General features: G+C 54.0%; 1 protein-coding gene across 2 annotated transcripts; it reads right to left on the bottom strand.

Moving 5' to 3' along the window:
* Positions 1-378: 378 nt before the first annotated feature.
* On the bottom strand, positions 379-26762 carry RNF19B (ring finger protein 19B). Of its 2 annotated transcripts, XM_080357755.1 has the most exons (11): positions 26425-26762; positions 16216-16352; positions 13320-13949; positions 7425-7630; positions 5672-5816; positions 4875-5037; positions 4132-4246; positions 3868-4008; positions 3362-3569; positions 2253-2384; positions 379-1156 (listed from the first exon to the last, which is right to left on the bottom strand). In XM_080357755.1, exons 3-11 carry the CDS (start codon positions 13892-13894, stop codon positions 682-684), a joined length of 2160 nt encoding a protein of 719 aa, XP_080213881.1. In that variant the 5' UTR covers positions 13895-13949; positions 16216-16352; positions 26425-26762; the 3' UTR covers positions 379-681. The 2 variants fall into 2 exon arrangements, with proteins under 2 accessions (XP_080213881.1, XP_080213880.1); XM_080357754.1 differs by lacking the exon at positions 16216-16352.
* Positions 26763-27611: the final 849 nt, after the last annotated feature.

Raw genomic sequence — 27611 nt, 5'->3', positions numbered from 1 at the left:
CTCAGAGACACGTGTCCCTAATCCCCACCTGAGCCCCAGCCCAGCCCTCAGCCTCCTTGGATCCCACACGCCCAGCAGCGCTGGGACTTGGGCTCAGCACAGCAGTTGTCCCTGTCCTTCCCCTTTCACCCTGCACACAGCCCTGCTGCATGGGGTTGGGGAGAAGAGACCCCCCTGCTACAGCACATCACCATCCCCATTGCCGCCACAGACAGGACCAGGCTGTCACACGGCGCTTTCCAGAGGCAAAAAGAGGAGATAACATCCCATTTTCCCCACGCCTTGGGCTGGGGAAGCATCTGCAAATGCTTGAGCAAAGGGCAAAAGCAGGCAGAGGATTTCGCTGGTGATCTTTGGAAAGGATGAGCTGGATGCGAGTCGAATGACAACCAGAGTCTTTATTCAAATAGTCCCTTAGGATGGTTGCAGACATACAGACACACGTACATATTTACACTCTTACACACCTCACAGAGCTTGAACCAATAAATTAAAACAAAAAGAGGGCGGGGGGGGATTTTTTTTTCCCTTTTCCTTTTTTTTTGTCACGTAAGAAACAGCAGCTCCCCAAGGCAAGGCTGGGGGGGCAGCTGGAGGACGGCGAAACAAGCCAACACGGACACAACCCTGCCCCAAAAAAGATGCGATGACAGCGAGTGTGCTTTGCAGCAGGAGGCCACTTCATACTCGGGCTTCGATGCACTCCAGTTTGACCATTTCGTCCAGCCTGCAGCCCTCAGCTTGGGCACAGTGGCTCAGGTGGGCACTTGGGCTCTCAGCACCTCGAGTTTTGGGGGTCTGTGGGCAGGCGGCCGCAGTCTGAGAGTGGGGGGAGTCGCATTCATCCGAGGTAATGTCGGGCACGTCGTCCGACTGGCTGTCAGAGCTCTCCAGGTCGCTCCGTATGCTCTCAGGCTGGGCCAGGGTGATGTCCCAGGTTTTGCTGGTAACGCAGTCCTTTTGCTCACAGCTTTGGTGTTTGCACATCTGCTCCTGGTCGCCATCCTCTTCCTCTTCCTCCTCCTCTTCCTCTTCCTCATTCTCTGCCATTTGGGTGTGGACATGCAGAGAGTCCTCGGTGCTGCTGCCGCTGGCCAGCTGGTAGTGACTGGGTTTGGCTTCGATGTCCACCTGGATCTCCATGTTATTGCACTCCCTGCAAAAACAAGCACCCTTGTGTTACTGGGTTGGACTGAGTCACCACTGGGCACTGCATCACTGTACTGGGTTGGACTGGGTCACCACTGGGCACTGCATCACTGTACTGGGTTGGACTGGGTCACCATTGGGCACTGCATCACTGTACTGGGTTGGACTGGGTCACCACTGGGCACTGCATCACTGTACTGGGTTGGACTGGGTCACCATTAGGCACTGCATCACTGTACTGGGTTGGACTGGGTCACCATTGGGCACTGCATCACTGTAGTGGGATGGACTGGGTCACCATTAGGCACTGCATCACTGTACTGGGTTGGACTGGGTCACCATTGGGCACTGCATCACTGTACTGGGATGGACTGGGTCACCATTGGGCACTGCATCACTGTACTGGGTTGGACTGGGTCACCACTGGGCACTGCATCACTGTACTGGGATGGACTGGGTCACCATTGGGCACTGCATCACTGTACTGGGTTGGACTGGGTCACCATTGGGCACTGCATCACTGTAGTGGGATGGACTGGGTCACCATTGGGCACTGCATCACTGTACTGGGTTGGACTGGGTCACCATTAGGCACTGCATCACTGTACTGGGATGGACTGGGTCACCACTGGGCACTGCATCACTGTACTGGGTTGGACTGGGTCACCACTGGGCACTGCATCACTGTACTGGGTTGGACTGGGTCACCACTGGGCACTGCATCACTGTACTGGGATGGACTGGGTCACCATTAGGCACTGCATCACTGTACTGGGTTGGACTGGGTCACCACTGGGCACTGCATCACTGTACTGGGACAGTCGCGTTTCCTACATGTGAGCAACCATATGAAAGGAGGTTGGAGCATGGAGGGGGCTGGCGTCTCCTCCCAGGTAGAAGAGAGAGAAGAAGAGGAAATGGCCTCAAGTTGTGCCAGGGGAGGTTTAAGTTGGATATTTGGAACAATTTCTTCCCCAAAGGGCTGTGGGGCATTGGAACAGGCCGTCCAGGGCAGTGCTGGAGTCACCATCCCTGGAGGGGTTGGACAGAGCACAGATTTTTATGCTCCCAACACTCTTCTCACCATCGCATGTCCCTCCTACCTGTCCTGGGGGTTGTAGGAGCTGATGATGGAACCAGCCATGGCTCGAGTGCTGGCGTTGTCGCTGATAGCCCCCAAGCTGACCGAGTCTTTGGGGAAAATCTCCTTCTGGACATCTGCCTGAACTTCCAGCCTGTAGAAAAGAGGATTGACTCCTCAGAAATGCCTTAGATGGTCCCCGAGGGGCATCAACCACTCACTGTTCAAAGCAAGAGACCCTCTGTGCCAGCCCAGCTCGGCACCACAGAGCTTAATCCCAATGGTTTCTCTTCTTTAGTCTCATTTTTGGCTCCTTTTAGGTAAAGCCATTGTGTTTTCCATGACGAAGGTAAAGCTGTGTTTACATCTATGACTCACGCAATTCCTGCGAAGAACCCATTTCCACAGACCCAGCACACAGCGTGATTATATCCCGGCTGCCGTATCGACACGTGGCTCTAATTACCCAGCAAAGTGACTCACAGGCAGGCTGGGAGGAAAACGGCGGTGTAACCTCTTGGAAAGCAGTGATCCTGCTTGGTATGGGCCAGCGGGGAAAAGGAAATCTCAAAACCCATAGGCTGGAATAAGGGGACTGGAAAAATCTCTAAGCAGGCCAGGCAGGCAGGTCTGTGCTATTGCCAATTAACCTGAAGCATCGGCTCCGCACTTTGAAGGAGCTCAGGAGGGACAGAAACTTGCTTATCTTTTGTCCTCCTTACAAGAACCAGCCCAGCACTGACTCCAGCGCAGCCTGCTCTGCTGGGACTGGTTATTCTACAGGGCGTTTCAACAAGATGGACCCAATTTCAAAGCAGTGTATTTCACAGTGGCAACGTGTTACGATCACACAAATATAAATGACTTATCAAGTTTAGTAACCTTTTCATACATGCTCTATGTTCCCTCCACCTGCTGTATGGACAACATCGAGATAATAGTTTCTCAAACTGGCTCCATCTTTTTGCAACACCCTGGACAACGACCCGAGAAGCAGAAACACCAGGATGAGACTCCCAAGTCAAAGCAGCATCACTGACAGTCCTAATTGCTCCCCAAAATAACCCTGCTCAACCCACACAGGCTTTAGGAGCGCCTTCCCCTTTATTTCGTGCCCACCAGCTCAGTTACCTGCTGTACTTGCCCTTGCCCCCCAAGAGGACCCCGCCGCTCAGGGTGCCCCCCGAGAGCGCGGCGAAGCTGGCCGTCTCGCTGTAGTTGCCCTGCATGACGCTGAGCCCGTCGGTGGGGCTGCCGCTGGTGCTCAGCACGCTGGTCAAGCCCTCGATGCTGCTTTCGCCGATGCTGGGGTTCTTCAGGGCTCGCCAGGCGTCGGCCACTGCGGGGAGGAACGGCACAGGGATGGGGATTAGCATGGGAAATGGGGTGGCTGCAATGGAGCTGGTGGGGGGCCGGCTCAGAGTGACAACCCCCCTCATCCAGGGTGAGGAAGAGCTAAGATTTTGCCCACAGCTGATCACCAGCAGCAGACTGAAGCAAATAACTGCTTCTAGGCAAACCCAGGGAGAGAGAGACATTCAGATTTGGGACATTTTAAGACCGCACTACTACTTCATTACAAGAGGCAGTTACAGCACCTTGCTTCACCTCTTGCCCTTTGCCAGTTATCACATTACCCGTGATCGGTCCATCATCTTCATCAAACTCGATTTTCACACCCTTTCCGTTGGCAGTGCTGACCCCGCAGCCACCGCCCCGGCACAGCGAGATGGGCACAACGCCGTAGACGTACGCCAGCATGATGGGGACGCCGATACCTGGAGAGGAGGACGCGCTGAGTTAAGACGAGCTTAAGGCTGAGCTGTGTCGGGCAGATGGAAAGGTCTCTTTGGGGTAAGGACTCTCTGTTGTGGAAGGAAAACAGGGCTGGACCCACTTACCAACACTGACAGCAGCGATGACCGGAGAGGCGATGACCGACAAGGTGACACCACCGGTAATGGCCAAGTTCCTCTTGTGCTTAGAGGTTTTCTTTCCCTCATACCTGCTGTGGATCTGAGGGAGGGAGAAGCACCAGGTGAGAACAGTCTGGCCACGAGCAAACACCGGCAGAAAACATTAGTAAACTTGTGATTTTACAGCCTTGGCAGCTGGATTAGTGTGTGAAGAACCTCATCTTGAGCACAGATCAGGTCTAGCAGGTGGGTCTGTGTTTAAGAAGCAGCTGCAAATACAGTCCCAACATGTCATTTCTTCCCTCTTTATCAGCACAGACACACAACAGCATCACGGGGCAGCAGGTCAGCATCAAAACACGAGCGACTTATGTAAGGCAAAGGGTGATGTTCAGGGTCCAGCCGCTGTCCCACAGAGCCCATTGTTACAGGATGTGTTCAAAAAGGACCATGTTTCTCCTTGGGTGCTGCTGGTTCAAGGCAGCAGCACAAGCACAATGCAAAATGCATTTTTGAGAGAACTTAAGCTTGGAGAGCTATCAGCCACCACCTTCCCTCTCCTCACACAAAGCCCAAAAGATAAGGCAAGCTTTACAAGAAACAACTGAATTTTGGTTCTATGACAAGATCCACCCTTCGTATCAACTCTAAATTTCTGGTGAGATGCCTCGAGTACAGAGAACGCCCCAAGAACCCTGAATCCCTCAGCTTGTGCTCTCCACACTTACCTTCCTCCCGACATAGACTGGGATGCCAATGACCATAGCGGGGATGGCAATGCCAGCAATGAGGGAAATGCCCACAGGAGCGCCGATCAACGTGCCCAGCTGCCAGAGAATCTTCTTTTTACGACTCCATGGCTTTTTGCCCCAGAATGTACAGCCAGAGGGGCTTCATGGAGGGGAAAAAATGACATTAACACCACAGCAATCCCTCAGTGCTCGTGAACCCCAAGTTCAGCCTCTGAATGAACAGAACCCAAAGCTTAGGAAGTAGGAGACAATGCAAAAGAGGTTTCCCCTCTTTTTCCCCCCCATCATTCCAAAAGAATGGCAGAAGATGTGCTGGGGAGGTTCAGGTTGGACATGAGGAAAAGGTTCTTCACCCAGAGGTGCTGGACACTGAACAGGCTCCCCAGGGAGGTGTCACAGCCCCAAGCCTGACAGTGTTCAAGATGCATTTGGACAACACCCTCAACATGGTGTGAATTTTGGGGTTTGGTGCAGGGACAGGAGTTGGATTCAATGATCCATGCGGGTTCCTTCCAAACCAGGCCATTCTACAAGATTAGTTGGCTAATAAGGTGATTAGCACACAACCAGGTGTTTAATATCCAGCATTCCAAGAGCTCTCAAGTCCAATTGTACCAGGAGGAGCTTTGGTGTGGAGGAACATCCTCACACTCTCATGTGGGCAGAAAGTTCAGATCTTTGGGTCAGAAAGACAACAACCAGACTGACTGATTGGAGAAGCAGGAGGACGAAAGGCTGAGACACGACCCCAATCCTCCAAGCAGCCTCCTCACCTGAGGTAATGCAGGTCCGAGATCTCCTTCATGCAGAGCCAGCAGAACTCGCAGCCGCACACCGCGCACGTCATGTGGTTACAGCTCCCGTCGTTCATCTTGATGATGTAGGCGCTGCAGCGCGGGCACGGCTTGATGTCATCGGCTATGGGGACGAAACGGGACTGAGTTGGACCCTCTGCGGTGAGTACGAGGAATCAACGCAGGGGATCTCGTTATGGACTGAAAATCTCATTTCTGTGCGGGCAGAACACCGTTGCTAATCACAGGTAACGCGGAGATGGTTGTGGCTTTAGTTTATCTTCAGAGCAAGGAGATAATATTGATGAGACAGATCTCAAAGGCATGTGCCTGGGCAGCAGGGACTGAGAACAACAGTCCCTTTAAAAAGCTTATTCTGGCCTTGAATGAGATGTGTTCCAGAACGTGCTTAAATGCTGGAAACAAGTCATACCTGCCCTACGCTAACCAAGGCAACAGCGCAAGAATGAACCATTACTAAATTGCTCCACCGAGGTGATTCATGGGCCAAGAATGACAGAACAATCGGGAGAAGGCGGCATCGGGGAAACTGCAAACCTGGCCCTCCAAAGCAGCTAAAAGGGAGCGGGGTCCACAGCCACACACGGCGCCCAGTGCGGGGGCTGCCTGGACCCAGTTTGCTGCTGGCAAAGCGGGACAAGGTTCCTTCATCTCCTTAATTCAAGCACCATCTGATTGCAGTTGTGCAACGGCTGTGTTCGGGGCTTTGCTGGCAGCCTCCGCAGTGCTCAGCAATATGAAATCCAGCTGCTGAGACCAGCTCGCACCTTATTAATCACCGTATTAAATCCAGCAAGAATGGGGTGGGGAAAAACCACCGTTTCGAGAGCCTCCCTCTCCGTGGCTGAGTGCTAAGACCTTCCTGGCAGGGATCTCCTTTAAAAGGATGAAAAAAGCTCAGGAACTATTTTTTCCTTGCTGTTTTGTACCACAGGCTGTGGTAGTATCTGCACTGTCCATTATCAGGACCCTCTAACCGGGGCATGTGGAACCTCGACACACCACTAAGCCACCTCTGAACCACACCAGCTCCATTCTAAATAAGCGTTTTAACATTTGAACTCCTGCCACTGAAGGAAAAGCAGGGTGTTTTGTTTAAGGGTAGGGCAGGACTTCATGAAATGGCCTTACTGTGCGTTTCCAGAGTCAACAGAGTTATTTTTAATGACAACTAACTCGGTAGACACAGCAGCTCCTACCAGTCAGCAAAGGAGTCTGTGGGTTGGCATTTCTTCTGTATTGGACATTACTAAAAGCCGGAGCGAAGCTCCCCGCGCTCAGCTAGCCATGAACGCCACGTTTTACTACCGCAGCTGGCAAACTTGAAGTCACGAGGGTAAAAAGTGCCGGTTCGTTCAGGGTTTAGATCAGCACGAAACGAGAACATCCAAGATCAAAAGAGCCACAAGCCTCGCTGGGGCGGATGGAGGAGCTGCCGTGACGCGAAGGACCCAAAGCGCATCGTCAGCTACTGAATCTGGTTTGCATTCTCAGAGGAGCCCACCGGATTTGTTCTAACGCGCACGAGAAGGGGAAATGACTCTGAATTTCACAGCCGTTCTCCCCCACGGCTGCTGGAGACCTTGGGCTGAGCCAGCCAGCAATTCACTGCTTGGATGGGAAGGGGTTTGTTGTGCACACAGGTGGCTCTTTCTCAGCTTCACAGCCATAACTGCAGCACCGATTAAGCAAAAAGGACGCGAATCCCTACCCGGGCCGGACTCCTGTCCGTAGCTGAGGCCCGACGTGTGCTTGGTCCGCACGCGGAGGGTCTGCGCCCGCTGCTGCCGGGCCATGTCGCAGGTCTGGTTGGGGTGCCATATCTGTTTGCAGTGGTAGCAGAACTCGGTCTGGCAGCCCTCCCGCTCGCAGGTCAGCTTGGGGCAGCTGGCGCAGCCGTAGGCGATAACTGCGTAACTGGGGAAGGAAAAAAACAAGGGGATTAGGAAAAAGACAAAGTTACCGAGAGACAGTCGGGTGATCGTTTTAATTCAGCCTGCCCGGGGCTGGCACAGGAGCTGCTCAAAGCAGCTGGCTGGAGAGTTACCGCGGTGAAATCTCAGACTACACCAAGCAACAAATGTGGTTAAGGAAGATTTTTTTCCCTAACAGGTGCTGTTAAGGAAGTTTTCTATCCTCCAACACCTGTTTTTACCCCTGGAACCTGCAGCAACATTGCATTTCTTTCCATTCCATCCCATTTCTTTCACCTTATTTCTGATGGCTGTCCATGCACAAGAGACAAATTCCTGCCATCCCCAGTCCTGTGGCTTCCACTGCAGGGCCCAAAATTAAGTACTGGTAATTAGGTTATTTGGGGCAGATAACCTTTTCTACACACAGCTCACAGTATTGAATTCTCTCCTCAACAACTGCCAGTGGTTCTCACTGTCAGTTCACACAGACCAGATTTGTCCTCCCCATTATGCCCTGTGAACAGGTCGCTGTTTCTGCCAACCCAGGCTCCTAGGCCAGGCTTAGGCGGCTCTTTCCAGACCCCTGTGGCTAAACACACACCCTTAGGACAGGCACATGGGTGGACAAGGAGTCCAGGAGGAGTCTGAGGTTGTCCTGGGCACTTCTATCAACTGAATGATTCTAAAACAGTGGATCAGAGGTTTCCATGTGCAGACCTTGTTGATCTCCACTGAATTTCCCTTTATAAAGAGCAGTCAAGAACAACGCTCTGCCTCCAGAATAAGCCAAAACTGGAGTAAAACCAACAGAACGTGCGAGAGAGGGAGGCCAGGTTCAGCCAGCTCGCTTTTTCCGATAGTAGCGTGATGCTTCCAGAAGGAAGTGTGTTGTGTACACAAAAATCTAAGCAGCACCACCAATCCTCACTCTAGCAAAGCTGACTTATAGTCGTCTAGGATGAGGTTGTTTTCACTGGCAGGGGCTGAACCGAGCGATTCCAGAAGCGCCTTCCAGTTCCGCGACACCAGCGTGGCAAAGGGTATTTTTGTCGTTCATCCTCAGTATTTTTGTTAGCGGTCAGAGGAGAATAACTCCTATTTGGGGTTTTATATTTAGAGCCCGTGTAGCTCGAGTTGTATCGCCTCTTCTCAGAGGCAGCGGCGTGAGAACCGCTGAATGTGTCATACCACAATGATTCATATCCCGTGGGAGTTTGAGCAACTTCATCCTGCTGGGGTACGGCACAAATCGCCAAAGAAACAACATCTCTGCGCTCTACGATGACGGGGTCTCCGCCTGCATCGACGGCTGCGCACTCCTGCATGTGAAACCAGGACTGGAGGAAAAATGGGATTCAGATGGGCTGGGGGTTGGGAGGGACAAACTTGACCCACGTGGACTGCTACGCATCTTGTCTAGAGAAGATCCCACTGAGCATCCTTACCCTGTTGGGATCATACAGCCAAAGACAGAACCACGGAATCCCAGAATGTCAGGGGTTGGAAGGGCCCTGGAAAGCTCATCCAGTGCAATCCCCCCATGGAGCAGGAACACCCAGATGAGGTTACATAGGAAGGTGTCCAGGCGGGTTGGAATGTCTGCACAGAAGGAGACTCCACAACCCCCTGGGCAGCCTGGGCCAGGCTCTGCCACCCTCACCATGAAGAAGTTCCTTCTCATATTTAAGTGGAACCTCCTGTGTTGCAGTTTGCACCCATGGCCCCTTGTCCTATCACTGGTTGTCACCAGAAGAGCCTGGCTCCATCCTCCTGACACTCCCCCTTTATATATCTGTAAACATGAATGAGTCCCCCCTCAGTGTCCTCTTGTCCAGCTCCAGAGCCCCAGCTCCCTCAGCCTTTCCTCACACGGGAGATGCTCCACTCCCTTCAGCATCTTGGTGGCTGCGCTGGACTCTCTGCAGCAGTTCCCTGTCCTGCTGGAACTGAGGGGCCACAACTGGACACAAGATTCCAGGTGTGGTCTCCCCAGGGCAGAGCAGAGGGGCAGGAGAACCTCTCTGACCTACTGACCACCCCCTTCTAACCCACTCCAGGTCCCATTGGCTCCCTGGCCACAAGGGCCCAGTGCTGGCTCATGGTCACCCTGCTGTCCCCAGGACCCCCAGGTCCTACTCCTGGCAAAGAAAAACCCAAACCAAACCAAACAAACCAAACAACCACCCCCAAAAAACCCCATTTATGTGACCTGCTGTGTTGTGACACGCTGCTATTTCAAACCATAACAGCATTCCAGGAAAGCTCATATATTAAGTAACGCCATGCTCCAGATTAACCCCTCGCTTGAGATTTAGTTCTAAACACTTGAGCAAGTCCTATGAAAAAAATCATCACCCTTAATATTTTATTTCTAGCGCTGAAATGACAAATATAACGGACAAGCCCACAGCTGTAGGGAAACATGATTGTCTAACAGGGGAAAAATAATAGCACATCTCCAAATTCAAGGTCAACTAGAAAGAAGCCATGTGCCAAGGATTAGCCACGGCAGGATCTGGACAGCCAACACGTGCCCCCTCTTCATCCCACCTCGGACATGTCACTGCATGGAACAGCCACTTCCAGGCTCAACCCCAGGAAAGGGAAACTCTGACTTTTGCCCATGTAGCAAGGACAGCGTCTTCCCAAGGCCCAGGAACCGCACAGCATCACTTCCAGCCCACTCCTTGGATGGCCCTGAGCTGCCTCCATCCCTCCCCGGCTCCTCGGTGGGAGGCAGAGCCTCCCCAGTTGCCTCCAGGCTCATTCACCAAGCTCATCCTACACAGCTCCTTTTCTTTACACCTTCCGTCATTCTCCTGAGCTTTTAGGAGAGATGCGGCGTGACAAACGCTAAACAGCGGTGTAGCAGGGAGAAAAACAAACAAAAAAGCAGCTGCAAACATAGAAAACGATTCGTATTGCGACTGATGGCGCACCGATTGACCGGTGTTTCCATGGCAACACGCATCAGTGTTGTGCTGATCCTCCTCCTCCTCCTCCCCGGCAGCGCAGCCGAGGTTTTTCATTTACGAAAGACTGCGGTACGCGGGAAGGGACAGGATGCTGCGTGCCACACACCCGGGGTTTCGGCTGCCAGGGGTGACATCCAGCACCCAGCATTGCCGTATCCCCAGCCCAACTCCCGCTCCGCACGCCGGCGCTACTACGGTGGGAAAGCCCGCTGTAAATAATTCATACCCGACTGACAGAAGCACAGCAGCTCACTGGGAAGAATGAAGATGGTGATTAATTCCTCTCCCCGCCAGAGGGCTGATTCCTACAGCCTTTGTTCCCGGCTATGGACACACCAGCAGCACCGGTCCGGTAAAGCCACCCTGTTTCCACAGCCAGGTCACTCCTTGCTCAGAGGAGGATGCCCGTGCTCACCTTGCAAACAGGCGAACCAGGCAGGAGGCCTTTGCTCGCACAGAACGCTGTGTGTGACATCAGTCTGCCCAAACCCCCCTCAAAGCCACCGTCAGATCAGGCTGGGTTACTGTCAAAGAGACAACACCCTCCGGGCCGTCTCCTTCCAACCAGCCAGCCTGGGTGACCTACGCTGCTTTTACACCTTATCCTGAGCACGGGAAAACATTACAGCAGCCAAAAGGCTGAGATTCGGCGAGCAGGAACCGGATTTTTTCTAGCTGGTTAACAGCAGGGGCATTCCCTCTGGTGTTGCTCTGTGGGCAGCATAACCTGCTCTATCTCTCTGATCTTATTCCCAACACTACTAAAATATCAAGATCTAGCACTCAATTTTGCTTCAGAAAGGAGTAAAGCTGTTGTTCACTATTAACATCGCCCTCTGAAGAAACAAACCCTTTTCCAGCAATGCTCAAAGGCGTGAAATGGGTAACCTGAGCCAGGTTAACGGATTTGCATAGAAAGGCTATTACAGGGCTCTGATTAAGTCTTCACAACCCTCCCACCATGCTTTCCATTCTGACTACGGGGTCAGACTTTCCTTTCATGTTCTCACTACCCAGAATTGCGATCCAAGCCGAGTTCTAGCTACACTTCACAGTACTTCTCTAGGTTTCCCGAATGAAGCCCCTTTTCCAGGCAGCTTTGGCTTAACGCTCAAATAGAAACCAAACAGCGTTCATTTGAAGGAAAAGAGAAGAGAAAATGAAAGCAACACACAGATAACTATAAAGTCATCCAGCTTGGCTGGGCTGACTTCTGGACAGACAGACAGACGTTTCCTTGCTTAGGCAATGGACAGTGAGTCAACATCACTCCTCTGCGGCAGGCATTCACATCCTCCCTGGGAAAAAGTGACCGTTTACGGTTCCTTCTTCCCCACCGTGGAAGCTGCAGGGTGTCCCCATGCGCTGTCCCCAGGGTTCGCAGTGATACGCACGGCCGGGAAACTCCACACTTCCCATTTGTGCAGAAAAAGGTCTTTTTTAAATTAGGGAAACAATGGCTCAGCTAAAACCCCCTTCAAGTCCTGTCACTCATACCCAATTTTTCTGTGTTTCCAGAGTCGCCAGGGTCAAATCCTGGTGCTTTATCAAGGCAGTAGGGACAGATAAAGCGTCATTTTGGTACCCAAGGTGCATTTGGTACCCAAGACAAGCAAGCAAGGAGCACCTGCAGTGAGGGCTCTTCACGGGACACGGTAGGACCAGAAGTGTGTATCAGTAGCAGCACCTCACTGGGGGTGAGCTGCCCCTCCCTGTGCTGCCCTTGGACCCAGGTGGGACAGGCAGCACCCCAGGAGGGCAGCAGGTGAGATGCCATCCCCAGGACCTGCTGGGGACAAGCAGCATCCCATGGAGACAGTTGGTCCAGGACTGTTCCAGCTGGGATGCCACCCCCAGCTGTCCCGGGACATGCTGGGGATGGACAGCACCCTATGGGGACAATTAGTCCCACCTCACCCAGCTGTCCCAGGACCTGCTGGGGATGGGCAGCACCCCACTAGTGTTGGGATCTCCCTTCCCTGAGCCATCCCAGGATGGACAGATGGAGCGGCACCCTACGAAGACAGTGGATCCCTCCATCCCCAGACTGTCTCATGACATATAGGGCAGCACCCTATAGGAACAGCACGTCCCCTTGTCCCCAGATTGTCCTTGTAGATCGGACAGCACCCTATGGGGACAGCAGGTTCCCCCATCCACAGGCTGTCCCAGTAGATTAGGCAGCATGCTATGGGGACAGCGGGTCCCCCCATCCACAGGCTGTTTCAGGACATATAGAGCAGCACCCTATGGGAATAGTAGGTCCCCCTGTCCCCAGACTGTCCCTGTAGATCGGGCAGCACCCTATGGAAACAGCAGGTCCCCCCATCCCCAGACTGCCCCTGTAGATCGGTCAGCACCCTATGGGAACAGCAGGTCCCCCTGTCCCCAGACTGTCCCTGTAGATCGGGCAGCACCCTATGGGAACAGCAGGTCCCCCCATCCCCAGACTGCCCCTGTAGATTGGTCAGCATCCTATGGGGACAGTGGGTCCCAGTCCCTAAACTGTCCCCATAGATCAGGCAGCAACCTATGGGGGTCTCCCAGTCCCCAGACTGTCTCAGCAGATCGAGCAGCATCCTATGGGGAGGGCGGGTCCCCCTGTCCCCAGGTTGTCCCAGTAGACTAGGCAGCACCCTATGGGGACAGTGGGTGCCCCCATCCCCGGGACGCTCAGGGCAGCACCCCCGGGACACCGTGTCCCCCCACACTCACCCGCAGTCGGGGGCCGGGCACCAGCGGCAGTCGGGGTCGGCGGCGAGGCAGCGGCGGAGCATGAACTCCTCGTACTTGGCGACGAGGTGCGGGGAGTCGCGGAGGAGGCGGCGGATGTCGGCGGGGTTGAGGCGCTCGCTGCACTCGGGGCAGCAGATGTTGACCCGGGACTCGGTGATCTCGATGCGCAGGTACTGCCGCAGGCAGGCCCCGCACGACCGGTGCGGGCAGGACAGCAGCCGCGGGGCGTTCTCCGCCGGCTGCCGCACCAGGCACAGCGGACACTCCAGCTCCTCTTCGCCGCCGCCCTCCGGGACCACCGGAGCTTCCTCGGGGGGCGGCGGAGGCGGCGGCAGGGGAGGCGGCGGGGCCGGCGGGGCGGCGGGAGGCGGCGGCGGGGCGGCGGGAGGCGGCTCGGCCTTGGCGCGGCGGCGGCCGCCCGCGGCGGAGGCGGCGGCGGCGGAGAAGACGCTCTGGAAGGAGAGGCGGCGGCGGCGACCGGGCTTCGGGCACTTGGCGGCGGCCGAATGGATGGAGGAGGAGCGCGGCGACTCGGAATCCCGCTCGGAGCCCATGGCGACCGGGGCGAGGCTCGTTCCGGAGGCTCCGGGCACCGCGTCCCACCGTCAGCTGCAACGACAACGGCCCCGCGGCCGAGTGAGTGCGGCACCGCGCCCGCCCCGCCCACTGCGCAGGCGCCACGCCCCGCCACGCCCCGTGCGTCAGTGGGCGCGGCCGCTGGCGTCGCCATTTTGGTTACGGGCAGCGCCAGCTTGGTGGCGGGTGGTTCTGAAGTACCTCAGCGGTGTGGGGGAGCCCGGCTCCCCTCAGTCCCCCGGCCTGCAGCCCCTCCGGGCCTCTGTCTCCCCTCAGTGCCTGGCCCTCGGCACCACCAGGCCCATGAGGCTCACCTGACGCAGCGCTGCCCACCCTGGGTGAGCCATCGCAACCTGACTCAGCCAGAGGCTTCAGCCCATCCCAGGCCTGATGCCAAGGGTGGGTTGTGAAGGGGCCTGGAGCTCTTCTGGGTGCAGGGGGGCTGGGGCAGTTTGGTTTTTAACACTTTTCGTGTTGGAGAGAGGGGTCTATAACTACAGGAATCCCCTCTAAATTCATTCATTCTGCTGGGGCACCTTGTCTGTCACTGCACAGCCCTCCTCTATGGTATTTGTGAAGGGTCATGTGGAGATTCACTCACCCAAGGGCTCTTCCCCAAGCGCAGGGCTTGGCCTCTTTCATACAGAGGCCGTGAAACTACAACCCACATTTTTATTGCAGCCGTGCAGAAATTTAAAAGCCTCCGTTTCCTTGCAGGGTTCCCCGTGCCCACAGGGCTCTGCCAGCCTCGATAAGCCGACGAGAAGGACGCTGCCTCTTATTATGCAGGGGAGGTGAAGCAGAAAGATCTGCTGTGTCTGTGAAGCGCATCTCAAGTCGGCACAGAAGGGGCTGCGTTCCCTGTGGACTGTCAGCTGTGGACAGGCTGTGGTTATTCGTGTGACAAGTGTGGCTTCATCACTGTCTCCCAGCTACCGCCATTCCTGCAAGCATTTCTCTCAGCAAAGCCTTTTTGCATTGTTATTACCAGGCTCCTTCCCGGCTGCCGAGGGCCCCGTTTGGTGCCTCTGGGATGGAGACAGAGGTTTAGTGAACTGAGCCCAGGCTGACAGCTGAAAGCGCCTGGGTTTCGGTGCTCGTGCTGCCTGGCTTGCTGCAGGCAAAGACCCCGTGCCTGTCTGCAGCTGAGATAATGACGCTTCCCCGTTTGATGGATGGGTGAATGAAAGCACAGAGGGAGTAAATCACCTGCAGAAGAGCAGAGAAATGAAGCTTCCTCCTCTCCTAATACCCTTCAGCTTTCCCGTCACCTTCCCTGTGATTTTATTCATTAATTCTGTGCCTGCTGTGCACCCTCTCTCAGTGCTTATCCAAGGTGCCTGCTGCACCCAAGTCCTTCCCTAGAGCTTCTGTTCCCCAGACGTTTCTCAGCTCTCCCCTCACCTCAGCTGCATTCTGACCACAACACAGGTGGCTTTGGCCCAGCTGGAAGTTTTGGACAATGCTTAGAGTATTAAATTCCCACCTGGGATCAAGAACCTTGTTAGCAACGAGCTAATTTAGCAAGGGAGCCAAACAATTCTGCTCCAAGAGAGGCAGGGATGCTATGAGGATGGCTGTGGTGAGTTGCTGAGCTGGTCATGGGCAGGAGTGAAGATGCTCAGCAATTTTCTGATGCAGGGCACACTGGCACATGAAGGGATCCTCTCCCCATTTCACCAGTGGGAAGGCCAGAGAAAGAAAGGAGAGTAAAACAAGATTATATTGAAATTAGCTGTTCCTGTCTGAGATGGGTCAGGTATGAGACATCTTCAAATGGCTGTCGCTACCCATCTGTAGCAGAGACTGTCTTGGTCTGATGATTTCACTAGAAAAATCACACTCCTGACTGAAATAGAGAAACCTGAACAGGACTTGTGTGTGGGACAGAGCTCTGACAGCTCAGCCCTACGTCCTTTGCAGCGCAAGAGCACAGACTGTAACTAATTGTGGGAAGGTTTCGTCTCAAAAAAGCTAATGTGAGACAGGCCTGAATTACCAGTAGTGCAGGCAGAGACAGAGAGCAAAACCATCTGGAGTCCCTGGGAAAGGCATCAGCTCGCGATGTGCTGATGGGGCAGAAATGACTCTTCATTCCCTTATACGAGGAATCGTGATACAAACAGGGGCTGGGGGAGGCCGGGCTAAACCGGGGGGTTCACACTGACTTCAGAGCCGTCTTCCCTGCTCCTGAGCTGCACAGACCTCTTGCCGGCCTTTATATGTTTAAGGCAATTCGGTGCTTTTAGGGAGCTCAGAGATTTCTAACCGTCCTGACCCTGCCGTGGTCCAGACATACCATCAAACCCAAGTTCTCTGTGGCCGAGGTGTTTCTCTGTGGTGAGTTTCCGTAGCCCTTGCCAGGAGCAGAGGCTCCAGCTCAGCGTGTTCTTGACTAGGAAGCAGTTTGAACCCAGTGGTTTGTTTTGATTCAAACTGAAATAAAAACACAACAAAAAGCGCCCAGCCAGGAGCTGGGACAGGGAAGGAGAGGGCACGGAAATGGGCTGCCAGGGAGGGGAGGAAAGAGGCTGGTTGGAAGGTCAATAGATTGGGAGTGACATCAGCTCAGCCCCTCCCTGGGGCTGCAGGGAAACCGTCACCAGTCCGACCGTTTGACTGAGAGATATTTGAAAAGAGAAACAAAAAGCAAACAAACAAAAACTATAGAAGGGGAGGCGTGTGGGGGGGAATTCAAACGCTTCAGTGAACCGCTCCGCAAATCCCAGCTCCACCAGGCAAATTTGCTCTTGCTTACGTTGGCAGAAAGCTGGAAGACTGCTGACTTCTGACCCCGCTGCTTAAATAGGGGCAGGATTTGGCACAGGTGACTTGTAAAGACGCCTGGAAACGCTGTATCTCCCAGCATGGCTTCCAGCAGCAGCGCGGGGCGTCCTTTGTCCTGGCACCGGTTGGAGCAAACCCAAGCTACCCGGTGCCGTTCCCAGCCCGGACAGAGCAGCCAGGGGCTGAATCTGCTTTTGGGAGGCACGGGGCCACTTTCCTGAGAAATACCCCAGCCACCCACACCCCAAAAACCCCCAGGGTGACACCTCTGCCACTGGCCTCAAGGAGGAAGAGCTTTCTGGTGATGCAATGAAAACTCCCCTTGGTAAATCAGAGAGTGAAAGCAGAGGCCGGCTGCTAGGAAGGGATTGTGAAACTCCGCTCTCGGCCTGGGAGGATTTGCACGGAGGGGCTGGGGTGTGCCGTGGCTGGGAATACTGCTGCGGTGGGGCGCGGGCAGGCAGGCGAGCCAGCTTTGCTTTGCAGCCCATAAAATAGAGATTCCAGCTCCTACCGTGTCCCGTTTGCCTGCCCCTCCTTTCCTGGTTGCCCAGGCAGCAGAGTTATGGTAAAAAACTGCCCGTTGCTCTCATCCCTGGCCCACAGGAACAGGGAGATGTCAAAACAGCTATTTTGAGACATGCAAAGTTCGAGCTGCCTGAAACCTCCAGGTGATTCTGGCACCAAGGTGTGAACCCTCCCGGGAACAGACTTGTTTTCTCTAAAATACTTGGGTCTCCTTGGGGTTTCTCCCTCTTTATCCAGGCAGGGATGGGTGGTTATTCCTGGGTCACGTTTAAGAGCAGATGGAGTTTAGAGAATTTCCAGCTCGTGTTGGTGCTTTCTGAAATAGCCACAGACAGGATAAAATGGGAGAAGGAGGGGAAGAGCTTTCTATCAGGAATTCTTCCCTGTTGCAGCACAAGGACACTCTGGAATGACTCAGATCCAGTGTCACTGGGCAGGTTGAGACCTTTGGCCCTGCTGGGTTGGGACAAGCGGGGCTGTGAAAAGGCTCCAGATGCACCGGGGTCCCCCAGCACCAAAACACAGGTGAGAGTTCCAGGGGTCTGTCCCCTGACAATCCACCATGGGGCTCAGCCGGGTCTGTGCTGTGACACCTTGCAGACAAACCTGAGAGGTTGCCATAGACACAGCATCTAGATGAAGGTGAGAGGGACAGATGGACCCAAGGAGCACAAAGATCCTTGTAAACCTCTCAGAGGTGCAGGGGGGTTCTTGTCCCAGCTCCCTGCCCTGAAGAGTTGTGCAAGGAGCATTAATTCCTCCCTGAATTCCTTCTCTGTGCAGAACAGGGAACCAGGCTCGGTCTGTTAGGGGTTCAGTGAAGCTTAACCCCGAGAGCTCTGCGCTGAGGGACATTTGCATTCAGGAGGGAGCAGCTGCATATTCAAGAACCAAAGCTCATTGGGGTCATTTTCTGGCAGGGCCCCGGGGAAACGCTGGTTTGTAATGACAAGCGCTCTGATCGTTTCTCACATGGAGATGTCATTAGTGGCCGTTGTGTCTCTCCAGGGAAGGCACCCGTGGCTGGGGAGGGCTCTCCCCAGTGTGCAATCTGCACACATTGAGCTCGTTAGTTCATGTTCTCTTTGCCTCTCAGTGTCCTGTGAGATGTGTTCAGGGAAGGGAGAGGTGATTCTGCTTGACTCCTTTTTTTCTCTGACGGACTTAACAAGGGCTGACATTGTTTTAAATGAAGAGGAAAAGGCAGGAGATGGGATCTCTGTGATCAGAAATTCAGGGCTCTTCCGAGAGGATTGTTCTGGTTCGCTCTGCGGTTACACCTCCTCTCCTCTCCATCCCACTCTGCTCCCTCCTAACACCCACATGCACAGCACAACAATCTTCCACTCCCTGCTGTGACTTTCTGGGGAAGATGCTGTTGTGTGAAATCCTGGGAGCGAGTTACCACATGGAGCTCTCTGAAAGCATCGCGCCCTTTGCAGAACAGGCCTGCAGACAGAGGAACGTCGCGCTCCTCCTCCCTGAAATCCTGAACGCTCCCAAGGATGGAGGTGGGGGAAGCGGGGAATCATCTTATAAGCTTGGGAGTCGCCTACACACATGGCAAATCTTGTCAGCAGCTGATAAAAGAGGTGGGAGGTGGGGAGAGTTTTGAGGGGGAAGAACTCGGAGGTTTGAGTGCCCACAGAACTCACCATCCTGTCTCCTCCAGGGCTCAGCCAGCCCGGAGGGCCGTGGGATCGGCCCCATCGCTGACACTCGTGCATTGAAAGGAGACCCCAAACAGAGACTCGGAGATAACAGCCATCTGCTTCAGCAGTGACGTAAAGGTAGGGAGTGTTAAGCAATTGCTTATAATAGTAATCTGACATGCTTTTCCCCTCTACAAAAGAAACATTTCCTTTTGTAATAAAAGCACAGGCTGTTCTGATTTCTCTCTACACCTGCTGCCCTGCACGCTGACTGTACAGCTTGGGGGAAAGACGTAACAATGACACCGGCTCTCAATTCACTCTCCCTGGTGACCTGCTATCCTTGATAAAGAGGTTTTATAATGCAGAAGGTTTAGCACAGTGTGGTGCTGCCATCGGGAAAGTGCTGCTCTGACCCCTACGAGGAAGCAGCCGAACTCCCTCCTCACCTGGGCTGTTAAACAGACAATTATGTCTTTGGTGTTGGCATAAACACAGGCAAATTAGGCACCGGAGAAAACCCCAGTGCCTGTGACAGCTGGTTGTGGCTAGAAGAAGGTGGGGGTGACAAACGCTTCTGCCAGCAGCAGGCACACTGTGCTGGGGTGGTGGTGGCCGGGGGTCATTGGGGACAGCCAGGTGCCACCAGCAAGAGGCACAATGGGGCAGGAACCTCACGCTGGCTCTGGAGGCTCCTTTCTGCTCGCTCCCTGATGGCAGCTGTTTTTCAGGGTGCTCAGCATCTCGCAGGATGTGAGTAAACCCGACCACAGCAGAGACAACAAAGATCAAGGTGAAATCTTCAGGAGGAATGTTTGTGAAAGACGGAGGAAGCGTTTGTTTTACCCTCAGAGAGCAGACGCGGAGAAGATAGAGCACTGGCACAGGGCTCGATTTCTGCAAGGAGAACAGAGCGAGGCACTGGCCTGGTTTCCAGGAAAGGAGAACAGTGTGTCACAGCGAAGGCACTGAAAAGACCTGAGGCTTCTGCCTCAGCTTTCTGTTTCACTCTCACAGACATGTGTGTGCTTGGAAGTTCAAAAGGCTAAACTGGAGCTGTCCTGTGGCTGGCGCAGGATGGGAGGCTGTGTGCTTCTCCTGCAGAGCTGTTGCTGGCACACAGACCACAAACGGTGGTCCTGTCTCTGCTGGGGACCCCTGCACGGCTCAGCATGTTCCTCCCTACTGTGCTGACTTTTGCAGCGGGAGTGTGGGAAGCAGAGCTGGCCGGGAGGGCTCGGTACGGGGCATTAACTGCAGTGCCCAGGGCCCTGAAGAGACCCTGACAGCCCTTCAGCAGCATCTCAAAACCTCACAGCATCTCTGATGTCCTTTCCCACTGCTGCATCCTACAAACACAGGTAGGGCTGGGCACCCCACACGTTTCCTCCACCCGACCCACCCATTTCCTATTTTCTGCAGACATGATAACTAGTGAATTAATCCCACAGGCCATAAACTAAGCTGTATTAGCAGACACCATCTGTCCTTTTTCATTTGCTGATGCACGACCTATTTTGCTGTGTAGTGGAGCAGGCGCTGCAGTTTTGGGGCTCGCATGTCGCCAGGGTATAATCCGCTGCTCGCAGCGACCTGCTGATGGGAGAAGGCTCCAGGGAACGGGGCACCAGGGGGACCTGCTGTCACAGGTCCCCAGTCCCTCGCTTGCCAGGAGGTCAATGCCATCGTAGGGAGAGATCTGAACCTCTCAAGTCTCTTCAGGACCATCTGGGAGAACATCAGTCTGGGGCTTAAACCCTGCGCCTGCTCCTGAGGACACAGATGTGGTACTTTTTGCTCCTGAGTAACACACTGTTTTGGAGGCCAAGTTTCCACAACAGCACCTTGGCACCCCTGGAAGTGCTGTAGCACAGAGCTTGTTCTCATCCCAAGGTGGGGTTCATTGGAACAGGCCATGGCGTGTACTCAGCACTCCAGCCGTGCTGCTCTGGCCTGCAGTAATTCCTGAGCTTTATAGAAACTGAGCAATGGTAATCACAACAGGACAGGACAATTCTTTCCTTATCCCTCTAAGGGGATCTGGTCATGTCTTGGAGCACTCTGGTGACCCTTGTCTGGGTACAGAAGTACAGACATTATTAAAGGTCATAAAACCATCAGGATATTTCCAAGCCTGTTATCATCTTTGACTTAACCAACTCTCAAAGCAATTCCAAAGGTTAGCGCCTAAGTCACATTTCTTCCTGAATTTACCAACTTTTAATTTAACTCAGTGCTCATGGCAGAAATTTTCCCCGAACTCTGAGAAAAAGAGCAAGGAAATGTTGCCTGTGTGCCCCCTAAGAATCAGGGAGGGAACCGAGCATGAGGGGTCAGTGCTGACTCATCTGTTACTCAGAACCAGGGAGTCACCTGCTCACCGACCTCTGCCTGGGCTCCCAAAATTATCTGGGGAGTTTTCAGCCTCACCGCACAACAAAAGTGGAAGAGAGAGTGGAAGGAGTTATTCAGACTGACCTTAGCCAGACAACTTCTTTCTGAATTAGCTCAGTTGCAGCATCTGGGCTTTCTGAGGAACTCTCAACCTGCCGAATCCACCCACTTGTGTGTCCTCAGAGTAGCCAGCACTGGCTGCTGCAAGAACGGTGCAAGCGAGCTGGTGTGGAGTCATTTTCCTTTCCTGCTAGTTCTGCTCTTCTCTTTTCAAAACTGGCTTAAGCTCTGAACCCCGGGGTTTCCTACCCTGCTACAGCTGGAATTGGTGGTGACTTCTGCACAGTTTTGCTGCCCACAGAGATGCTTGAGCCCTTTGCAAATCTTGCTAAGCTTTGGATACTCACTAAGCACTAAGCCCTTCTGTCCTATTCCTGTCTCCACCAAGCTTTGCCCAGTGTTCCCTGTGACTAGTGTCAGGAGGTTGGAAGAGAAAGAAACAGCCCATGCAGTCAGCACTGGAAAGGGCAGTTTCTGCCGAGAACTGGCTGGGGAACATTCCCATTTTCATAACCAGCACCAGATGTGAAAAAGGGGAAAGAAAAGTGATTCTGGACCCTGCCAGCAGCACCTCCCGTCTGCAGCCAGGCCCGGGGAGCAGCACGGTGCTCCCAGCACAACCCCCTGGCCCCGCGGCAAGGAAAACGCGTGTCATTTTCCAGAGGGCTGAGCCAGCACTAACCGGGTGGGAAATATGTGTGTGTCTCACTCTGAAAATGAGCTTGCTCAGGGTTCCCTTGTCTCAGATGTGACCTTTCCCCAGCTGGACCCTCGGTTGCCAAATCCCTGCTACCCCAGTGCTCTGTTCTCTCTGCAGCAAAACAAGGTGGGCAGAGAGAGAGAGAAGCTGTAGTTCGGTGTGTCCTTCATTCCTGGGCCAGCATGGAAAGATATATGGGATTTGTTCTAGGGTTTGCCACTGACTTACCCCTTCTTGATGCCAAGACCACAAGCCCATTCTCTCTTAACTTCTTTTCAAGAGGTCCCACCTCTACCACAGCCAGGAAATTCCTCACCCCTCCACCACCATGAGAAACCCTCTTCCCTCTCTGGGGCCGATCTCATCTGTGAGTTGCTTTAGGCAGTGGTTGAGCAAACTACCCCTGCAGTGTCTGAGGAGGCTGGAGTGTGCACAGAAGGAGGTTTCTGGGGCGATCAGTGTTTGCTCAGACCCCAAATACTCCTCTGAAATCAGGCCCTGCTGTCGCTCCATAGCATCCGTCGAAGCAGCTATGCCCTTCTCTCATCGCTCCAGCCCTGGCCTCTCATCCAGGCTGCCATCTCAGTTCTCCCAAGCTCCAGGAAAAGTCCAGTGCCCGCCACTGGAACAGCTGGAGCTGCCAAGTACCTCCCAGCTGTCTGGGAGTGACAGGATCCCTCCCAACCTAAGTCTTGCAGTCTCTCAGGAGGCAACTGTTGGCAATAACAGCCCTATTTAAACAAACCAGAGGCAGCCTGGCTTTACATGGCCTCCTCCTGCCACGAATATTTGTGGAAAAGCCTCTCAAGACAGCGCCGACTCCTGCGCTTCCCACTGTACGTGCAGCTCAGCCACAGCAACGTGCCGGGGTTCACGTAGCTCCAAGTCCTGCTCCAGCTATTCCCACCCACTTTCCGTGGATCTCCTTGCAGGATTCACAGCCCAGCACCCAGGGGTGCTGCCCACCCCCAGGCACGTAGGGATGAGCATGGGATGAGCACCAAGATTGCAGCTGGAGGAGCTGGCAGTGGATGTGGAGCAGAGCCCTGTCCCCGGGCTGAGGACCAAGAACGCCTCTTTCCCATCCAAGCAGCCAAGGCTCCGAGCCTTGCCAAACCTCAGTGTTTGTTCCTGCCTTTGGCATGCAAGACATGGCAACAAAAGCATGTGCGAGGCAGAAAGAGGAGTTCCAGTGAAGGAGGGAAGTGGGTTTCTCTTGGGTCTCTGTGACCTTTTCTGGTTTGGAAATAACAGAGATGTGCAGAGATGCTAAAAATGCACAATGAGGGTGTTTCAGCTGCCCCAGCAGCAGAACAAACCCTGTGGCCTCCTTGAGGCAGAGGAAACTGGAGCCCAGAGCCACAGCCCAGCGTTTGGCTGCTGGGATGGAACCGATGGAAATCCAGCTCCGGGGAGTCGGTGCCTTTGCCTGTTTGAGAGGAAAATTTATTTGCAGCTGTGGAACCTTCCTATGGGCACCGTGTCTTCCAGCCCCGGTTCTCTGGGACACAGGTCCTGCTGTGTGACGGGAACAGCTTTTTCTGCTGCTGGCAATGGCTGAGCCAAGTTCTCCTGTATCCCACGGATTTATCTCAGCAGTGCCCTTGGCCACGAGGATCCCATTGATCCGTCCTTAGAGCAGCAAGCACAGAGAAGGAGCTGTTGGGGCAGAGCCAAGAGAGGGGCTAAGACCAAAGACAGTCAAACAGCTCCAGCAATTTCTCCCTGTGCTTCCAGCTCTTCTTGCTTAACCTCAGAGAGAAAAAGCGACGCTGGCAGGAAGAAAAGGAACAGGGTTCTGCCCAGGAAAGTCAGGAATGCACCTAGATCTCCCCAGAGCTGAGAGTTAAGGCTGGGTTTATAACAAAGATAGAAATGCTGATTTGGCTGAAGGAATAATATTTCTGTTGGGAACCAGAGAGCTATTGATTACTCAAGTAACCTCAGCTATTCAACAAACAGCTACCTCAGCAGAAGGAAATTTCAGCCTGGCTTGAGGGAGAGGACTGAGGGGACTCCAAGGTGGCCCAGGCAGGACTGGGGACACACCAGCGCACTCAGCTACTGCCCTGCCTGCGCTGCCTGCACCCAGGGGTACCAGATAAGGGGTGAAAACAAACACAAGGTAGGCGCCTGTGAGCACCCCTGCCAAGGGAACTGGAAAACATTCACTGCAGTGGAGTCACAGCCAACATTGACTATGGAATAAGAAGGATTGAAATGTCCCACAGGACCTGGCTCAGCTGCCAGGGCCCTCCCTGGACACTGGGACAAGGGCAGCTCCTTCTGCCGCCTCAGGGCTCTGCAGGGGCTCTTTTACCAGGAAAGTGTATTACAGGCTGGGAACCAACACCCAGCAGAGCACAAGGTCCTGTTCAGTGTATTCTGGGCAAAAGAAATGCCACAAAGAGGTCTCGTATAGCTTATGGCAGGGACCAAACACGCAGGTAATTCAGCGTGGCTGTGGAACGGGATCGTGTGAAGGGACTGGGAGCACGTCAGACACTCAGCTGCCTCAGCTGATGTGCAGATTCCAGGCTGTGTAATATTCACATGATCATCCCTTCTGCAGTGTAGGCAAGTACAGGGGGAACGGCGAGGAGAGCTGGCTGGGCAGTGGAGAAGGTCAAGAACTAGGAGGGTTGACGTGGTCTTTTGCCTGTAGGAGGTCCTGGTGCCACTCCCGCCCTGGAATTTTGAATAACCTTGAAAAAAATCACCTTGAAACACGCCTTAGAAGCAGCCCTAGCTGCCCTGTGCAGCATCGAGAGCTGCTTGCAGGTCCTCTCCTCCCCTGCCTGCCCACACCAGAGGCACCAAGCGCAGCTGGTCACACAGGGTGACACCGCCACAGCCTGCTCCTGAAAGCCTTGGAGCTGCTGCTCCCACAGACGTGCCCCCCAGCAGCACAAGCTGGTGCTGTTTGCAGAGTTACCATCAAATAAGCAGCAGTTTGGCCACCCCCAAGTGTTCTCTGTAGACCCAGCAGCTGTGCCTTCATGGGGGGAGGATTGTGCATCTCACAGCAATGGCCTTCCCTAATTAAAGCATATTTATGTTCGTTATTGCAATTCTACTCTCTCATTCACCCAGGCATTCCTGGTTGCATTTCTCCATGGCCCCTCTGCTGCCCCTCAGCCTTTTAAATGACACGTGAAAGTTGTGAAATTATTTCAACAAAACGGTTGTGACAGGAGCATCGGCCTCTCCCTGTTCTCGGATTGCAAACAAGGTTTCTTCAGCCCTGCTGAGTTTCTGCTTTGTGCTTCTTCCATCTCCACCCCACTACTGGTTTCTGACACTCGCACGAGTTACCAGCAATGGGCTGCTGACCCCAGAGCTACTTCCGTCAGACAGATACACAGTGAGAATCCTGACAGCTAAAGGTTAGCGTGGGCTGAACGGGTGCTAATGAACTCACTTTCTAGTTTGCTAATGTACTGCAGGGCCCTGCTGCCCAGCCTGCGTGTAGGTGTAGAGTCCACACACCCCCCTGCTGTGGAGCCGGAGCTGTAAACCCACCAGCTTGTTCAAGCGTTAAAAAGTGAGCCCAGCTTTTGGATTAGGAAGAGAAGAAACTCAGCCCAGGGCCGTGGGCCAGCACAGCGCGTAGGTAGCGCTGGGATGCCGCAGGGCACAGAGGTGACCGTCACCCCTTGTTCTCTCTCCGCTAGCGGATCGGATCCCGTTATGCAACCGTTCCGCTAAAAGGCAATACGACATCCAGAGCGATTTCAAGGACTTTGTTATTTTGCCTTCCAGGTCTGCAGATCCCCAGGACCCACATCCAGAGAGCTCCCGGCTATAAGAGTGCACCTGGCTGCCCTCCCCACAACTATTGCTTCCTGCGCGGGCAGGGTAAGTGTTTGGGCTGCTGGAGATGAGCAGTTTAGGATTCCCACCCCAAATACACTGCTGGGTTCAGTCCCAGTGCACCAGCCCAGCTTACAGCATCCTCTTAGCTCGATGCAGTTCAGGGGGACCAAGTCTGCAAACTTCTGATTCATTTCATCAACGATTTGTACTCTAATCCCAAAAAGGAACTCCGGTTCCCTTCTCCAGAGAGGGACTGGGGCTGCTTCCCAGTCCCTTTAGCCCATCCTGGAATTACAGGGACTCGTGGCTCTTCCCAGCACAGTGTGACACATGCTTGTGTCCTGGCTGGACACATTTGCAGCTCCAGCACCAGCTGCCAGGCTCTGCCCTGCTCTCCCTGTCCAAGAACCAAGCCCAGCTGTGCCAGGCTGTTAAATCATTGTATAATATCGCTGCTACCCGAGCACCAGCCCACAGCAGCACATCAGCCAAACAGATGCTGAGGCAGATTTGGATCCCACGGCCGTTCACAGATCCCACCCTGACCCGCCACCCCCGGAGCATCTCTTACCTCTCCCTGGAGCCCGCTCCCGCTGCAGCGCTCGTCTCTCCGCAGTCTCCCCGCTCTCCTTTCCCACTCCCCTTCCCCCTGCGCCACCTCCCCGGCGTGATGTCAGCGCAGCCCTGCCTCCGCATCACACCCTGCACGCAGATCACACCCCGCCGCTGCTTCCCTCCCGACGGTTGCCACAGCGACAGGAGGGGGAATCCCATCCTCTGGTCCTCCTGGTTTGGTATCACCCACTGCAGCTCTTCCTAGAGCCTGGAGACCAGGGGAAGGACAAGGTGACAACAGGGAACAGTGACAAGCAAAGGCCAGCGATACCAGTACAGCCTTGGGAGAAGTCGTGGCTCAACATACCTGGAAGGGAAGGGAGAGCAGAGGTAGTGGTGGGAAGCAGGCTCACACAAAACAGGCACTCACCTTCTCCGCAGTTGTCACCCATGTCCCCAGCGCTGTCCCCAAGCTCTTCCCACCCCTTCCCTTCATTGCTCTCAGTCAGTTCTTTGTTCCTTAGCCCCACGCGTCCTTTTTGAGGGCTGCGCACACACACTGTGATTGTACAAACTCTACAGACAAGGGGTTCGTGCTCCTTGCCCACAGCACTCTGCAGTCACCTCTCACCCCCAGATCAAGGTCAGAGAGCAGATATCAATCAGAAACTTCAGACCAGCTCCAAGCCAGACCTTCAGGAGTCAGCAGACTCATTATTACTAACCACAAATCCACAGTGAAAGGTTTCTCTGCAATCTCTCTTTCACAGATGGTTTCATCAGGAAGGGAAAAGGGCAGGTACTGTATTTTCAGGACTGCAGCACATTTTTAATGGAAAGAGGTGGCCTAGGGCTTTTCAACCCTCCCCCATCCAAGATGCTGTTTCTTTTCAGCAGAAATATTGCTGCATTAGAGAACAGGTCACTTCCTCTATCAGTGAGAATTCAGTGTCCTATTTGATGCTGGTCCTTGTGCTATAAATAGGAATTTTCCCCTTTTATAGTTGCTGAATAATTGTGTGTATGAAATATGAACACGGTTTTCAAAAGAGTGCCTGATAAGCAGCTTGCTGGAGTGAAATTGAACAGAAGGAATTTACAGCACCTGCAGAGCATCGCATGCTGTGGAAAACATTCAAGGTTGGCGTGATGGAGACAGGTCACAGAACAGATCCAACTACAGAGGACATCAGCTCGAGCCAA

This window comes from Nesoenas mayeri (assembly GCF_963082525.1).
Source record: "Nesoenas mayeri genome assembly, chromosome: 21".
NCBI classification, from domain to species: domain Eukaryota; kingdom Metazoa; phylum Chordata; class Aves; order Columbiformes; family Columbidae; genus Nesoenas; species Nesoenas mayeri.
Note: the sequence above shows the minus strand (reverse complement) of the source record. Positions and strands in the feature narration are given on the sequence as shown.